This window comes from Pogona vitticeps, chromosome 2 (genome assembly GCF_051106095.1).
Source record: "Pogona vitticeps strain Pit_001003342236 chromosome 2, PviZW2.1, whole genome shotgun sequence".
NCBI lineage: Eukaryota > Metazoa > Chordata > Lepidosauria > Squamata > Agamidae > Pogona > Pogona vitticeps.
In genome coordinates, this window is record NC_135784.1 from 95,154,318 (window position 1) to 95,172,922 (window position 18,605).

The following is an 18,605-nucleotide window of genomic DNA, read 5'->3' on the forward strand; positions in this document are numbered from 1 at the left end:
GGCATCAATTCTTCGGCAGTCTGCTTTCTTTATGGTCCAGCTCTCACTTCCATACATCACAACAGGAAAAACCATAGCTTTGACTATTCGGACTTTTGTTGGCAAGGTGATGTCTCTACTTTTTAAGATGCTGTCAAGATTTGTCATCGCTTTCCTCTCAAGAAGCAGGCGTCTTTTAATTTCGTGGCTGCTGTCTCCATCTGCAGTGATCATAGAGCCCAGGAAAATAAAATCTGTCACTGCCTCCATATCTTCCCCTTCTATTTCCCAGGAGGTGATGGGACCAGTAGCCATGATCTTAGTTTTTTTGATGTTGAGTTTCAGACCGTTTTTTGCACTCTCCTCTTTCACTCTCATTACAAGGTTCTTTTATTCCTCCTCACTTTCTGCCATCAGAGTGGTATCATCTGCATATCGGAGGTTGTTGATATTTCTTCCGGCAATCTTAATTCCGGCTTGTGTTTCATCCAGTCCAGCCTTCCGCATGATGTATTCTGCATATAAGTTAAATAAGCAGGGGGACAATATACAGCCTTGTCGTACTCCTTTCCCAATTTTGAACCAATCAGTTGTTCCATGACCAGTTCTAACTGTTGCTTCCTGTCCCACGTATAGGTTTCTCAGGAGACAGATAAGGTGGTCAGGCACTCCCATTTCTTTAAGGACTTCCCATAGTTTGCTGTGGTCCACACAGTCAAGGGCTTTTGCATAGTCAATGAAGCAGAAGTAGATGTTTTTCTGGAATTCTCTGGCTTTCTCCATAATCCAGCGCAAGTTAGCAATTTGGTCTCTAGTTCCTCTGCCTCTTCGGAATTCAGCTTGTACTTCTGGGAGTTCTCGGTCCACATACTGCTGAAGCCTACCTTGGAGAATTTTGAGCATAACCTTGCTAGCGTGGGAAATGAGTGCAATTGTACAGTAGTTGGAGCATTCTTTGGCACTGCCCTTCTTTGGGATTGGGATGTAGACTGATCTTTTCCAATCCTCTGGCCACTGTTGGGTTTTCCAAACTTGCTGGCATATTGAATGTAGCACCTTAACAGCATCATCTTTCAAGATTTTAAATAGTTCAACTGGAATGCCATCACCTCCACTGGCCTTGTTTTTAGCCAAGCTTTCTAAGGCCCACTTGACTTCACTCTCCAGGATGTCTGGCTCAAGGTCAGCAACTACATTGTCTGGGTTGTCCGGGATATCCAAAACTTTCTGATATAATTCCTCTGTGTATTCTTGCCACCTCTTCTTGACGTCTTCTGCTTCTGTTAGATCCCTCCCATTTTTGTCTTTTATCATGTCCATCTTTGCGCAAAATGTTCCTCTAATATCTCCAATTTTCCTGAACAGATCTCTGGTTTTTCATTTTCTGTTATTTTCCTCTATTTCTTTGCATTGTTCATTTAAGAAGGCCGTCTTGTCTCTCCTTGCTATTCTTTGGAAGTCTGCATTCAATTTTCTGTAACTTTCCCTATCTCCCTTGCATTTTGCTTCCCTTCTCCTCTCTGCTATTTCTAAGGCCTCATTGGACAGCCACTTTGCTTTCTTGCATTTCCTTTTCTTTGGAATGGTTTTTGTTGCTTCCTCCTGGACAATGTTACGAGCCTCTATCCAAAGTTCTTCAGGCACTCTGTCCACCAAATCTAGTTCCTTAAATCTGTTCTTTAAGGAATGGAGTTCGTTTGTATGACACATTAAATGCCTTGTTGGCCATGCATTTAATGGCCATGCACACAAAACACACCTTACCATGCTTAGAACGTCCATCCTTCTAAGGCAAAATGTGATCACCACTGCTCATCTGAAGGCATTCATTATTCAAACATGTGCATGAAAACAGATAAGTATGAGCTTTGAAAAAGAGTAAATTTAAAAAAAAACTTTGTTGGATGATGTAGAAATGGAAGCTATCCTCCTCAGTGTCTGGAACCTCAAAATGAGAATAACAGTTTATCATGTCATTAGAAGCAGAGTTCTCTTAGGCAAAAGGCAGCATTATGTTGCAAATTAGTTTGCATTGCTTTTTGAAATAGGCATTGGGAGGCAAACATATGCTTCCTTTGCAAGTCTGATTGCTCAGGCATTGGAGCACTGATAAAACTATGTACCTGCAAGGTAAACAATGTAATAGTAGAAAATATACTTTCTCCCTGTCTGATATGTGATTTAATCCCTTTGCATCATCAGTGGCAGGAGGGACAGGGAGATGCATAAAGTGGTCATCTTCAGATTACTGTTTTATGCTTCATTTCACCTACCTTCAGAACTTGGAAGAGTTTCATTTTTGGGGCTACAGCTCCCATAATTTGGCTTGTGGGATCTGGGGAGTATGATTTTTTTAAAAAGTTATCCATGCTTTGCCAGGGATTGAATCAGGATCTAGCACAGTGGCTTGATAAAATTTACTCCTCAGTGGTCCTAATATGGACATCGCAAGAAAAATACATGCTTAGCATTTGATTTTTGATGTAACCCGACTACTGGCTTCGTTCCCTTCATATTTTGTTGATCAGTTGAAAACTTTCTGCTTCATTTGTGATGGTCTTAATGCCATCAACCACGAGCCATAATTATGCATTGGACAGAATGTCAGGTTAGGAACCAAGAGACCTAGTTTGAATCCCCACTGTGCCATGGAAGCTCACTGGGATGGGGACACTGGTAAAACCACCCCTAAATAACCCACATACCTTAAAAACCTTATTAGTGTTGTTAGTCAAATATTATTTGACAGCACATAACAAATTTTGCCCTACTCTTACCTCCTTGGCTTGTTTTGTTTTTTACTGGCTTTCTCAATTACTTTGCCTTCTAGTGCTATAAGTATCAACTGGAACTCAGATTTGGCCTTTGTTACCCAACCTCATTGAGCTTCTGTTATGGCCTGGATTTGGCTTGAAATCAAGGCCTGAGTGCTGATTGTAGCCATCATCATCATCATCATCATCATCATCATCATCATCATCATCATCATCATCAGTAATTGTCAAACATCATGCCTGGAGTGCCTCACAATACATCTGGCCCTGAGCAGGTTCTGTCAAACAAGCCTGAAACACTTCTGAAGTACACATGTTCTCTGTTTTTCCCCCACTCCTGTCCCAAATATCCAGGCAGTAAGTCTTTTCTTGAAGCAAAGTAACAATGGGACCATAAGAAATAAGTTGATGACATTTGACCAGGGGTATCATACAAAATAATGCACTGGGAGGTTTCATTGGTTCAGCAACGTGAGCATTGCTCCATGTAAGTCATTAGTGCCCACCAACTACTTTGGCTCTTGTGGTTCACTCATATATTTTGGTATATGTTTATCTGTGGCTACAGTGGAAGAGGTGGATTTAGGGCATAAATTCTTCCTTTATAGTCATTGGTGATGAGGAGACGAGGTTGGTGGTACTGCTGCAGATGCCTCCAATGGGGCCTGGGGTGCCAACTGCTGGTGGGGTAGGTGTGGTTGTACTGGCAGGCTGTGTTTGCTGCTGCATCTTCTTCTTGTTCACCTTCCTCTCTTTTGCCCTCCGGTTCTGGAACCAGATTTTCACCTGCAGAGACAAAAGACAAAAGCAGGAGAGACCAAGCCAGAGAAAAAGTCATGGGGGAGGGGGATAAAGAACAAGGGGACAAAAAAAAATTAGAGATGGATGTACAAGATGGGGATGTTAAAAAGAAAGTAAGAGAAAGACAGAGCAAGAAAGAAACATGTAGTGGCCAAAAAAGAAGAAGGAATTATGACAGATTTAGAATGTGAAAAGTTATTATTGGGGATAGGGAAAGAAGCTGGATATAACAACTGTTAAAATTCATGAAAATGCTCTTATTTAAACTGGCTTTTCATGAACAATGGTTTTCCTGCTCCCTCTCTCCCATGTGTGCTATTGCACACACAAATTCCTACAGTATCTTGTCTGTCTGTCTGTCTGTCTGTCTGTCTGATTGATTTATTGATTGATTGATTGATTGATACCCCACCCATCTCGACCAAAGTCTCCTCTGGGCAGCTAACAATAAAAAATGGAACAAAAACAATATAATAAAGTAAAAAACAACAATAGTAATGTGGCAGAAGATGGGGAAAAGAAAAAAATTCAAGTGATGACAGGAGGGAAATCCTGCCTAAAGAGCCAGGTCTTAAGTTTGCTCTTAAAAGAACCCAGTGAGGAAGCCAGACAGATCTCTGGGGGCAGACTGTTCCAAAGGCGAGGAGCCACTGCCAAGAAGGCCTGGTTTCTTTTTTTTTTCTCTCCAGGCCTCCTTTGGCATTAGGCCCCTCAGCTGCCCTTCCTGGCTTGAACAAGTGATTTGGGTAGATCTAGGTGGGAGGAGGCCTTCCACTAGATATCAAGGTCCTAAACTGCTTAGGGCTTTATATGTCATCATTAACACTTTGAAATCAATGCGGAAACGAACAGGCAGCCCATGCAAGGCAGCCAAAGTGGAGAAAATATGCTGATATTTTCTCACCCCACTGAGAAGTCTGGCTGCCACATTCTGCACCATTTGAAGCTTCTGCACCAATCTCAAAGTGCAGAGTGCATTACAGTAGTCTAATCTCGTGCATGGACCAGGGTGGTGGGTGCCCCAACATCAAGATAGAGACGCAGCTGGGCAATCTGCCACAGACAGAAATAGGCAGAGCGGACCACTGATGGCACCTGGGTTTCCATGGTGAGTGCCGGATCCAGATGGACCCCCAAGCTGCGAACTTCACTCTTTGCAGTGAGAGTCACTCCCCCAAAAGAGAGGGAGTTTTGCAAACCACCAATGGAGGGGCCACCCACCCTCAGGACCTCCGTCTTGTCCAGGTTCAGCCTCAGTCCATTCAGCTGCATCCATTGCAGTACAGCCTCCAGGCAGTGCTAAAGGGATGGAATAGCATCCACTGTTGTTGGAGAAAAGGAGATGTAGAGCTGGGTGTCATCAGTGTACTGATGGCACAAAGCCCCACACCCCCTGATGACCCCACCCAGCAGCCTCATGTAGATATTAAACAGCATTGGGGAGATAATCAAGCCTTGTGGAACCCCATAATTGAGGCTCCACGGGGCCGAAACACTCTTCCCCAAGCTGTACTCTCTGAGGATGGTCCTCCAAGAAGGATTGGAGCCAGGCAAGTGCCAGGCCACCAATTCCCAGCTCCGAGAGCCTCCCCAGGAGAATACCGTGGTCGACGGTATCAAAGGCAGCTGAGATACTGAGGAGGACCAACAAAGACATTTTGCTCCTGTCAGCCATCAGGTCATCAAACAGGGTGACCAATGCCGTTTCTATACCATGCTGCAGCCTGAAGCCAAACTGGAATGGATCCAGGCCATTGGTTTCATCCAAAAGAGCCTGGAGCTGGTCAGCCACCACCCTCTCTACCATCTGAGCTTTAAATTTTGCTGAAAATGAATAGATATGTGGCATAATGCTAAAAGGCACTCAGTCTCCTGCTCCTTTTTCTCCTCTCTCTGTCCTCGGGACTTTTTGGTTAGTTAGATAATCCATCAGTACACGAAAGGGCAATCATGTCATTATTGATCCTGCTGTTTGTTATCTGCCAACAAAAAATAACCCTATTTGATACACCTCAACAGCTGATGCTCTGCATGTATATTGTTTGCAGAAAACTAAGTTGCTACCTTGAGTCCTTTTGAAGAAAAAGGTGGGATAGGAATATTTTAAATAAAATAAATTAATAAATAAGTCCATCATGTTGAGTATGACTTATTTACAGGGAACTGTGTTTTATGATTACATGTTCTGTTCTGAGTGTTTGTCCTGGCACTGCTGCCTAAGTTGGCTAGGTAACGGTCATTTTAGGAATGCTTGGAAAAGTTATTTTTTTGCATGATGACTCCTCGAATTCCCAACCAGCGGCCATGCTGCCTTGGAAACCTGGAGAACTGACATTCAAAAGTGTTATTCTTCCAAGCACAGGTTCTAAGTTGGGTGATAGCTTGAAATCCTGTGTTTGTGAAAAATTCTGCAGCACACCAACCTGCCGCTCCGTAAGTCCTAGAGTTGCTGCCAGCTCTGCCTTCCGCCGGATGGTGATGTAGCGGCTGTAGTGGAACTCCTTCTCTAGTTCCAAACGCTGGTGATCTGTGTACACAACCCGGTACTTGTCTTTTGTTCTGGTCTTGCCTGATAAAGAGCAAAGAGTAACACACCGCATTACATATCTAGGTGTGAAATATCTGGAGCAGGCTGTCCAACAGATGGCCATAAGAACAGGGGAAAATGAAACATGAAGGAAATGAAATAGGGGAAAAAAAGACAAAGTATTGGTAGCATTAGCTGTGGAGGTATCGTTGCTTTCCCCTGGGCTAATATTAATGTATTATAATTTTTAAAACAAAATATGTTCAGATACTCATGCTGCTACAAGTTAAGTACTGTACATTGTTACATATACAGTATATTACAGAAGTGAGTACACCCCCTCACATTTCATAAATATTTTAGTATATCTTTTCATGTGACAGCACTGAACAATGACACTTGGCTACAATGTAAATCAGTGAGTATACTGCTTGTATCACAGTGTAAATGTGTTGTCCCCTCAAAATAACACAGCACACAGCCATTAATGTCTAAACTGCTTGCCACAAAAGTGAGTACACCCCTAAGTGACTTTGTCACAAATTGGGCCCATGTAGCCGTTTTCCCTCCCTGGTGTCATGAGACCTGTTAGTGTCACAAGTCTCAGGTGTGAAGGGGGAGCAGGTGTTACCACTCTCCCTCTCTTAGACTGGTCACTGGAAGTTCCACAGGGCACCTCATGGTAATGAACTATCTGAGGATCTGAAAAAATGAATTGTTGCTCCGCATAAAGTTGGCCTAGGGTATAATAAGATTGCCAGAACTCTGAAACTGAGCAGCAGCACGGTGGCCAAAACCACACAGTGGTTTAACAGGACAGGTTACACTCAGAACAGGCCTCACCATGGTCGATGAAATAAGTTGAGTGCCTGTATCCAGAGGCTGGCTTTGGGAAATAGACATATGAGTGCTACCAGCATTGCTACAAAGACAAGTGTGTCATGCCTACAGTCAAGCACGGTGGTGGGAGTGTCATAGTCTGGGGCTGCATGAGTGCTGCCGGCACTCAGGAGCTAGAGTTCATTGAGGGAACCATGAATGCCAACATGTACTGTGACATACGGAAGCAGGCCATGATCCCCTCCCTTGGGAGACTGGACCGCAGGGCAGTATTCCAACATGATAACGACTCCAAACACACTTCCAAAACGACCACTGCCTTGCTAAAGAAGCTGAGGGCAAAGACGATGGACTGGCCAAGCATGTCTCCAGACCTAAACCTATTGAGCATCTGTGGGGCATCCTGAAATGAAAGGTCTCTAACATCCACCAGCTCTGTGATGTCGTCATGGAGAAGTGGAAGAGGACTCCAGTGGCAACCTGTGAAGCTCTGGTGAACTCTATGCCCAAGAGGGTTAATTATTTTCCAGCACTGCCTTAATTTAAGGCAGTGCTGGAAAATAATGGTAGCAACACAGAATATTGACACTTTGTGCCCAGTTTGGACATTGTCACTTCGGGGTGTACTCACTTTTTTGGCCAGCAGTTTAGACATTAATGGCTGTGTGTTGCATTACTGTATTTTGAGAGGACAGCACATTTACACTGTTACACAAGCTGCATACTCACTGTTTCACTTTGTGGCCAAGTGTCATTTCTTCAGTGTTTTCACATGAAAAGATATACTAAAATATTTATGAAATGTGAGGGGGTGTACTCACTTCTGTGATATACTGTATGTTCCATTGTAGTTTATATTGTGTCTTAGGTTCCATTTCTTCACTGGTCTATGGTTCTTGGTCCAATCGCTTCTTTTTTTATTTCTTCCATCTTAAAAGCTTCCGGCTTAAAAATAACATGGTTTGCTTACCGATGGCAGCTAAATCAACTCACAGAATTACATAACCCTCAGGTAGGTTGTACATGACTGGCATTAGATACATTGTTTCCATGGCCAGGACTTTTACAAAGAGCCTATGTCTGTAATTCCAACACTACTTGCAGAAGAAAGTTTATACAGTATATATAAACTGGGTAAATTGTGCATTATTCGTGCATCATGTCCATGTTTGATCATGCAAAGCATATTGCTTTTCTGTACTGCCAAATGAGGTATGCTCCAACCATATTTGCAACTTGGTATGTGTGGAGTTGCGTGTATGAGTATGTGGACACACACATGTGTTTGCGGTGGAGGAGGGAATGGAACTAGTCTGAAGGGGCAGTTATACAGGTACCTTTATCTCTGTGTGTCTGGAAACAGTTGTGCAGCTTGCTTTATAAAGTCTCTGTGATAGAATATGGACCACTCAGCCAGTACAACCTGTATTTATTTTCCCTGTTTACAGCCCCTGCCTTCCTGCCCCAACTATGTGGACTATATAGTCTATGGAGAGTGAACTACAATCACACAAATGAACACAATAATGGATTTGTTAAGCCAGTATTCAATGACACTCTTCTGCTCGTTATGACAACAGAACAAGATACCACCACAAACTAATGTGAAGAGTTTAATGACTATTCCTATTAAACTTGTTATGTGCTTTCAAGTCAGAACTGACTTATAGTGACCATAACAGAGCTTTCAAGGTAAGTGAGATATTTAAGAAGTGATTTTACCAGTTCCACACACATACCGTGAGTTCCCATGGTCAAGCAGGGATTCAAACTCAGGGCTCCTGAGTCCCAGTCTGTTACTGTAGCCACTGCACCATATTATCTTTGTTATACTGTACTCTGCTTCTGTTTTTTATATACACTCTTAGACGCATTGAGGAGTTTAACCCTGAAACTACTGGAAAGGTGTGAGGGGAAAATAAGCCTATTTTGCCTTCCTTCCTTGTCACCCATTTCTTTAGCGTTCCACAGACAGGAGCTAATCTCCATGTGGTGTTCCCACATGGCTTAAAATCCCTGCCCTCAAATGACAACCATAATAATTTGAAAACACTCATCCTCCACTAAAACTTCATAACTATTTTCCTTTCTAATTAACATGCAACTAAGTGAATGTTAAGCAGGCCCATTGAATCAGTGGGGATTTGGTGAGTCAACCAATATGTATGTTTCTTTGATTAATGGGCTTACTCTAGTCACATAGACAGGATTTCAGCCACTATGAACAGACTGCATGGGTAATTTTTCATTCTACAATACTTAGGTTGGGGCCTTTCACTCGAACGTGATATTTTTAATGTCAGTAGCCAAAATGAGTATCCATCTTATTTTGTAGTGGTGAATTGTTTTGATCAGTAAATAATACCAATACCAACATCCAACAAGTGACATAGGCATGTACCTTATCTATAATATTACTTTGGGAATGCTTCCCTATGCCCATTTTTCTTTGGTACAGACACTCCTTTTTTATCCATTTCTGTGGATCTGAGTACTTTCCCCATTCCTGGCAGCTTCCCTGCCCCGGGGACGTTCTGTTTTACCAAGATTCTTGGAAATCCCATTACAACCATGGCACATGTCCTTTTGTATATGAACCCCAATGCTGTGATCTCATCTGACTTTGAAAAGTGTCTTATGAGATGTTTCAGGATAGCATGTAATCCAAAGTTTGTGTAAGTTAAAATCTGCAACCCATTGATTTTTGGTAACTGCAATACAAAAGGAACTTCACAGTTCTGATGTAACTCCAGTGTTCTCCAATATGTAGTGTCTCTTTTATCCTTTCCTTAGATGTCATATTTGTGCACTCTCTGTTCTGGAGCCCAAAAATGTAGAGAGGCACTGAAGCTGCCCAGAGACTTTGTCAATTTCACCTTTTTACTAATGTGTACCTTTATTAATGTGTACCTTGCCCGGCTTTACTTAAAACTGACAATTTTCCTTCCTTCACCTCTGCAACAAGCAACAATTGAACAAAGTGAACAAAAAGGTGAAAAGTTCTAGCTTTTGCAGATCAGCAGTAAGAAAGGCACAGCAGTTCTTCTAAGGAAAAGAGTGGGTCAATAAATATACTTCAGCAGTGGCCACCAATTATAATTCTAGTTACATGACAGATACCATTGGACATTTAGTTTGGGTGGAGAAGGAAATGTACACACCAAAGGCAAACCCAAAGAGTGTCCCACCCATAAGCTAAAATTATGATGTTAAGTGCTACCAAATGGCTTTTCACTTATAGAGATCCTATGAATTAACAGCCTCATAAACAGCTCTGCTCAGCCTTTGCAAACTCAAGGCAGTGGGTTGCTTTATTTAATCAATCCATCTCATATTTGGTCTTCTTTTCCGGCTGCCTTCCATAAGCTGCAAAGCAACGGCTTAAGTGGTTGTTGTGGGTTTTTCGGGCTTCTTGGCTGTGTTCTGAAGGTGGTTTTTCCTAACGTTTCGGCAGTCTCTGTGGCCGGCATCTTCAGAGGACATCTCTGAAGATGCCAGCCACAGAGACTGGCGAAACCTTAGGAAAAACCACCTTCAGAACACAGCCAAGAAGCCCGAAAAACCCACAACAACCATTAGATCCCGGCCGTGAAAGCCTTCGCGAATACAATGGCTTAAGTGTCTGAACAGAATCTGTATTGCACAATTCTACCTGCCTAGGCTGCCATGGCACAGTCAAATGAATATGCATTAAAATGAGTTGGTGTTGGCCACCAGGATGTTACTCCCAAATGTATTTGTTTTGTCCAAATCAAGCTTTTCCCCTTCTGGACCACTGGCAATCCACCGATATTCATACAAAGGAAATGGTCACTACTCAAATTCCCCTTAGCTGCAGTAGTTACATTAGGTAAGGTACATGTAGAGTGAGGGATTATCTTCCAGCAGATAGTCTGCTAACGCCTTCCTCTTGCACCCAGAGGGTACCATTTCAGAGACATATGGAGCAGCTTTAAGAAAACTGAGAAACCTGTTAATATGCACAATGACAACAAGAATAGAAATTATTTGTTCCCTTAATTAAACACTCAAGAATCTCAGTTACTCAGTTGAATTTGTTAGCATTTAAGGCAAATCCAATTGAACAGGCCACCATGAACTGCATAGAGCTTCCCTATGTACGGCTTGACATTCCAACTACCAGCTTTGGCTCTGGAATATTACTTAGGACTGTCATAGGCAAGAGAAGTCTTGTATACAGGAGGGGAACGGACAAATGTGCAAAGGAAGCCATATAAACCTCTTGCAGCAGTCCCTGCACTGAATTATACAGCCCTTCATTATTATATTTGGCTTGTCTTCCTATTTTTGCATAGTCAATCTTTCAAGAGGCTTGAAACCAAGCAGCTCCTGTGTGTCTGGTGACTCAGTTCATGTTGGAGTTTTTACAACAGGCATTCTGCCTGGAAAAAAAGTGGGAGAGACCTTTCCAGGCTGAGGTGACTATCAATCTATCCAGCACTAACAAATTGTTCCCTTCTGCCTCTGAATTCAAAGAAAGTCCCGCCTCTCTGCTTGATATTCTTTCCCTCTCTGTTGTCTGTTGGAAGCACTCATTAGTCCGTTAAGATCTGTTTGTTTAAAGCAGTCATATTTGTTAGCTTGCTGCTATCTGTTCAACTGTAAATTAATTAAACCTTATATTATTTCTCCAACTAATGTCTCAGAGTGAGTTATTCAGACTGTATGAGTTAATAAGAAAAAGGGATGGTCTACTCTGGGGAACTTGAAGCTATTCTGCTCTGTGAATCCCTGCACTTCTAGAGGAATTTAACCAGAAATTTAAACTCTGCAGCAGTACACAAGTAACATATGACCACTGGACTCTTTTCTACAAATAGATGAGACAAATAGAACATATTCTGGAATGGTTAAGATGCCAAACAGCCAATCTCCTTTTAACTGTGTGGCAGCTAGTCCACAGGAAAGCAGATGTGTAAAAGCTGACTTTTGCCAATGAGATTGGAATTGAAGCAGAACTCCAAGTTTATTTATTCATTTTAGTGCTCAGGACGAACATCAGCTGTCAATGAGAATTTGGTTTCGATCATGCAATTGCTGCTGTCCATCCACCAGATATTGAGATCTCAACAGGTAATAGATGTTTTGATTCTCCTCCTGCTGAAGCATACCATAACAAAAAACAAAAAACACCAATTTCTGCTCTTAATATAAATGTTGATAAATATTTACTATCTGAAGCCAATGAAGTACATAACATGCTATTACTTCAACAATGATTATGAAGGTACTGCAGTCTTAATACGATCACAGTGGTCATATAACACTAGTTTTTTACCATCAAAGTTGTGGGTAGGGAGGAGCAGAAAGTTTCTTGTCATGGGTGAAAAATACCAGATAATGGTCTGAAGGTGTATGGCACAGTTCTACTGCTGAAGCTCAACAGATCTGGCCTTCTAGGTCCCCTGTGTAGAAGACTATCTAGAACCCACCTGGAAGGTTCTCTGAGCACGTGAAAAAAAGAGACTACGTGTGACGTATATGAATAAATAAAAGGATTATCAGTTTCTACATCAAACATTCGCTGTGTAATTTTATATCTATTCTATTATAAAAGTTGGTCTTAATGAGAATTTGAGAACAGGCACTCTAGACTTACACATTGTTGTGCAAGGCCATCCCCATGAACTTTTATGTCAGAGCTAGTTTGTGCTACCAGTGTGTTTCCAGCCAAAGGCTTTGTGTGCATCACAAGGTACAAGGACTCTGCGGAGACATGTTGTATGAACATCATTCTGTGGATCTGCCCCTGCTGTTATGAATGAAATCCAAGCAAACGTTTTGTGATGCCTGTACTGCCTATAGAGAGACCACATTTGGTTGTCTGAATGCTCCAGCAATGAGAATAGTATGGGTTATGCTGGTCTCCACAATTTCAAGAAGCAGAAGAACTTTGTAAAGTAGCCATGTATTACTCTAGTCTTCCCCGCTGTATATACACAAAAACCGGTTGAAATTTAACAAGAGACAAAACCAGCAAGGTAGCTGAAACACAAAGCAAGGAGAAGGAATAGAAGGCACAAGCATACTCATGTGTGCACATACACAGGCACACAGGCACAGGAAAATATATGCAAAATCCCATCTATCCTGATCATCACAATAAATTTGTTTACTAGATGTTATGCTTCCTTTCAACAGCATTTCTAGGACAAAACAAAAACATATATAAACCAACAGAGCATCACAAAATACAGGTCAGCAATATAATAATGAGTCATTATTAATTATTAAAATAACCTGAAAGTGGGGCCTTGAGTTGCGAACTTAATTCGTTCCGGATGATGGTTGTAACTCATGTTGGTCATAACTCAAAGCACCATTTCCCATAGAAATACACTGAAAAGCGATTAATCCGTTTTAGCCGGTTTTTTAATTGTATCTCAAGGTGCTGGTTGTAGCTCAACACATTAGTTCCCATAGGAACTAATGCAAAAGCAGTTAATCAATCCACTAGGGGGAGACTTTTTTAAAAAAACAAAAAACCTAAGATGACCTCTAAGTTTTAAAAAAGGGCAGGAAAGGAAGGAGGGTGGGAGGTAGGGAGGGAACAATGGGGAATAGAGGCCTTTTTTCCTAGTTGTATCTCAAAGCACCGGTTGCAAGTCAAAGCAAAATGTTGTGACCGGAGCTGGTTGTAACTTGAATTGGTTGCAAGTCAAGACGGTTGTAAGTTGAGGCACCACTACTGTATCTCTGCAATTGAGCCGTGTCAGCGATTAAGATCAGCAGAGGAGGCCCTCCTCTTGGTCCCATTGCCTGCGCAGGCACGGCTGATGGGAAACATAAGAGAAGGACTTCTTTGTGGCAGCTCCCAAGTTGTGGAATGCTCTCCCTCCGGAGATCAGGCTGGCCCCTTCCCTTTTGTCCTTCCGCCGATAGCTGAAGATCCATCTCTTCGGGCAAGACTTTAATAATCATGACAGAGTCCCAAAAGGCCGTTTTTCAGTTAAGATCATTTTTAACATTTCACCTGTTTTTAATTACTCAATGTCTCTTAATCAGTTTTATAGTTTGTTTTTTTAATGTACATCTTGCTGTGTTTCTAGTTCTCACTCTTTTTTAAAAAATACTGTGAGCCACCTGGAGTCCCCTTATCGGGAGAAAGGCAGTCTATAAACAAGACAAACAAATAAACAAACAACTAAACAAATGTAACAGGAAAAGCAGGAAGGCTTTTGCTTAGTTCTGAAAAGATAACAACACTACTTGGAAAGAGAAATCTACAAACGTGATGCTGTAACCAACAAGGGCCTTTCCTCAGTTGCCTGGTATATAGACATAAACTAGACAATGTCCCACATCCTACTGCTGACTCACACTTGTATAAAGAAACTCACTTAAGTCTTGGCAGCAAATTGCTAGCCACTAATAAAATGCTGTTTGTGGTCCTGGACGCACGACTTCCACACAACCAGGAAAACAAACTTAATTAATGAATAGCGATTTGTTGCCAAGACTTGTAAACTGTCAATAGAATTCTGGCCATTAAGTGGCATTTATGTCCTTCCACACGTTTTATATCCCACGATGAAATTTCCTCAAATATAAATGCCTCAGCAATCAGACTTGCAAATTACCGTAAGCCTATGTTTACCCAGGAGTTACAGAACAAAATGCACTTAATGCAAGATGCCTACATTAGGAAAATCATGTTGCATGACAAACTTCAGGAAACATCTACAAAAAGCAAGATAATAATAGTTTGACCCATAGATGGCACAGCAGCTTCAGAAGAAAGGAGGTTGATTATTAGTTCAAAGAACAGACAATATTGGAGACAATATTCCTTCATGTGCCATGACCCCAAGCCATGGAAGGTTTAAATGGGAAACCTTGGAAAGATCTTCCAAAGCGAGCTATGAGTGACAGGATCTCTTTCAAGTTCCCACAAATTATGCTCCCAACATTTCAACGACTATCTCAGCAAATGCAGCTGGAAGGTAGCCCCAAACACAACACATTACAATAGTACTTTGACCAGATATAACTAGAGCATGGATGTCATCAGGCTTCTCTGTCCAAAGCCTTATTTAGAAACTATCATCAGCTGGCAGAAAACATTCTGGGCCTCCAAACCAACAGCTGATTAAACTGGCTTTGATAATAGTTATATTCCATCCATGTAATCTCACCAACCAGAAACACAGTAGGGATTCAAACTCCCAGCCCTTGAAATCCACAGCCAGACACTCCACTGAGTTCTATCAGCTCAGACGTCAGCTCTGACAACATCATGAAAATGTCAACATGTGATCCCTCAGAGGGAGTCGGCCTCCTCCGCACCTAGATCACAATTTCCTGGAAAAGAGATAAAACCACCTACTTGGGAAGTCTTTCTTTTGTCAGGGTGGAGCATACATTTATTCACACATGGGTGTCATAGGGTTTATAGGGAGAAGGGTACAGGTCAATTCCCAGTATTTCAAACTGAAAGGACCAGAAAGCTGAGGATGAGCAAGACCCCCTGCCTGAGACCCCCCAAAGGGTCACTATGAATCATGTCCGATAACTAGGTACTCTACAGGCCAATAATCTGACTCAGTGCAAGACAAATTCACATTACTTACTTTATATAAGCTGTTTATGTCTGTGCTAAGAGACACAGTGGATTCTCAGCCAACCTATCAAATACTTGAGAGGACATAAGGGACTTGTATATTTTGCTGTTCTACTACTGGGCTTACTTCCAAATCAGGAAATGAAACTATATTATTTTGAGTTGAGTAAGCCTAGGCAGTTTAGTAACAGACTATCTAGGCTCATAATATACTACTGCATTCAAGCTATTTTGGGTAGTACTAAACGAAAACAATCCACATTCTGATCATTAGATTCAGCTGGAAGGCTAACAGGACAACTGTGGTGGAGCCTCAGAACCCTAAGGCACCCCTCAGAGTCACCGACTGGCCAAGCCGGTTGTCCCATTCCATGTTGATGAGCCCATTACCAAGAACTCTGTTGTACAATAATGGATATATTTCCAAGAATAGATATATATTTTTCCATCCTATAGCACCTTACCTAGGAGCAAGCTCAAGGGGACTTTGTAAATTCAGAAGTCCCACTGAATTGAAATCGCCATTTGCCTAACCTCTGGCAAAGCAATCCTGAACACGATTGAAAGGGGAGGAAAGAAGAGGGAAGCAGATCTACCACTTCATCTTCAGCAGTAGTTCCCAACTTTGGATTGCCAGGTGTTCTTGGACTAAAACTTCCAGAAGCTTTCACCACCAGCTGTGCTGGTCAGGATTTGAGGGAGCTGCAGTCCAAGAACAACTGGGTTACTCAAGGTTGGGAACCACTGGTCTACAGCCTGGTCAGCTTGCACTTGTTATAAGAAAAGAGGTTGTTGTTTTCCTTGTTTCACCACAGAATGCTTTTGTTAATCTTGTATTTCTCTTCCTACAGGAGATCCTAGCTAGTGTAATGAAGACCCTGATTTGGGATTTAGGTCCAATTGAATTCTATGCCAGCTCTGAGCCATCCCAACAACGTTCCATTTTGAAGTCTTCCTGCTATTAGCAGGAGAATCACTACCCAAAGTATTATAACTTCATTTTAGCTTCTGCTTTGATATCAGATGTGGTATGATCTAAAACCCACTTGTTAATCTTTGTAGTGGTTCATGTATCCATAAAGCCTTCGCAGATTTCTTCATTGTCCAGCTTTCGTATTTATAGATAGAAAGCAGGAATACCATAGTAAGAATGATTCTAAGCCACTAACACTCTACACTGGTTACGGTGAAAATAAGCCCTGCGTTTGCCAACATATTTGCCACAATAGCCATCCCTTTGTTATACAAGTCTGGACCACCGCACACCTGTCTGGCGCTCCCTAAGGTTCTGTTCACAGATAAATATAACATGGAACTGAAGGGAATTTCACTTGTTTTCCTGCCAGCTGAAATGTTTTCCTCCTACAGAGCATATGGCTTACCCTCCCTCTTCCTTTTTTTAGATATCATTGGAAAAACAAAGAATAAACAAAGGAGGGGGTGTAATTAAATGAAAGAATGTCAATGAGCCAGCTCTTCGTGCTAGTGTGTGCCCTGGTACAACTCCTCAGGGACTGGGAAATTGTGCCTTCAAGAGAGATGAGGCAGTGTGCCCCACTGAATGATTTACGAGCAGCCCATGGGTAATAAAAACTGAAGGAACAACAGGTGTTATGGGAGTTTGCAGGGGGAAAAGCCAAGTTGTTTTCTAATTAATAACCAAGCCAAAAACCATAAATTTCGACTTACCGTCCTTACTCAAAGTGTGTGTAAGTAACCATGCATACATATTTAGGGGATGCATGTGTGGCTCTGTTGTATGCATGGTGCTATGACCAAAAAAAATTGAAATCCTGTAGCGCCATGTTACACCGTGTAAGGCTGATGATGTCATCAGCCACAGCTACTTTTCAGGAATTGAAAGTTTCTAATTCTGCCACCACAACCACCAAGTTTCTGATGCTCCCTTCAGATCCCTATCTTCCTGAGGAAGCCTTTGAGGGCTGAGATATTTGGGGAGGTGGAGTATTTATTATCCAAAATTGCTCCCACCAGTACAACCATCCTGTAGGTGGCAATTTTTAGACATTAAAGACTCTCCCCTGTCTTGCTGCTCCCAAAGGCTTCCCCAGGATAGAAGGGATCCTAAGAGAACCCCAAAACCCCCAAAGGGGGGAGAGTCCAAAACTTTTAATTTTCAAAAGATGGCTGCAGTTTATGCCTTACATGGAAGGCATACATGGTGTAAGGTTGCACAACAGGATTTGTGGGCTGGGTGTGTGTGTGTGTCATCTCAAATACAAAGGTTACCATTGTTCTGAAGGAAAGGCAGTCTAGTAAATACGTATATTGTATATTGTACCGTATATTGACTCCCTGCTTATTTAACTTATATGCAGAATACATCATGTGGAAGGCTGGACTGGAGGAATCCCAAGCCGGAATTAAGATTGCCGGAAGAAATATCAACAACCTCCGATATGTAGATGATACCACTCTGATGGAAGAAAGTGAAGAGGAATTAAGGAACCTTGTAATGAGGGTGAAAGAGGAGAGTGCAAAAAACAGTCTGAAACTCAACATCAAAAAAACTAAGATCATGGGCACTGGTCCCATCACCTCCTGGCAAATAGAAGGGGAAGATATGGAGGCAGTGACAGATTTTACTTTCTTGGGCTCTATGATCACTGCAGATGGTGACAGCAGCCACGAAATTAAAAGACGCCTGCTTCTTGGGAGGAAAGGAATGACAAACCTTGACAGCATCTTAAAAAGCAGAGACATCACCTTGCCAACAAATATCCAAATAGTCAAAGCTATGGTTTTTCCTGTTGTGATGTATGGAAGTGAGAGCTGGACATAAAGAAAGCTGACCACCGAAGAACTGATGCCTTTGAATTCTGATGCTGGAGGAGGCTCTTGAGAGTCCCCTGGACTGCAAGGAGAACAAACCTATCCATTCTAAAGGAAATCATGCCAGAGTGCTCATTGGAAGGACAGATCCTGAAGCTGAGGCTCCAGTACTGTGGCCATCTCATGAGAAGAGAAGACTCCTTGGAAAAGTCCCTGATGTTAGGAAATTGTGAAGGCAAGTAGAGAAGGGAACGACAGAGGATGAGATGGTTGGACAGTGTCATCGAAGCAACCAACATGAATTTGACAC

The 18,605-nt window shown here is 42.1% G+C and overlaps 1 protein-coding gene across 1 annotated transcript in view; it reads right to left on the minus strand.

The window, feature by feature from the left end:
- Positions 1 to 3,335: 3,335 nt before the first annotated feature.
- The window catches only part of CDX1 (caudal type homeobox 1), a 41,835-nt gene continuing 26,565 nt past the window's right edge, over positions 3,336 to 18,605 (minus strand). Inside the window, exons 2-3 of the mRNA XM_078384058.1 lie at positions 5,978 to 6,123; positions 3,336 to 3,539 (exon numbers count right to left, since the gene is read on the minus strand). Of these exons, the coding sequence (XP_078240184.1) occupies positions 3,336 to 3,539; positions 5,978 to 6,123 (350 nt within the window). The remainder of the gene's footprint in view (positions 3,540 to 5,977; positions 6,124 to 18,605) is intronic.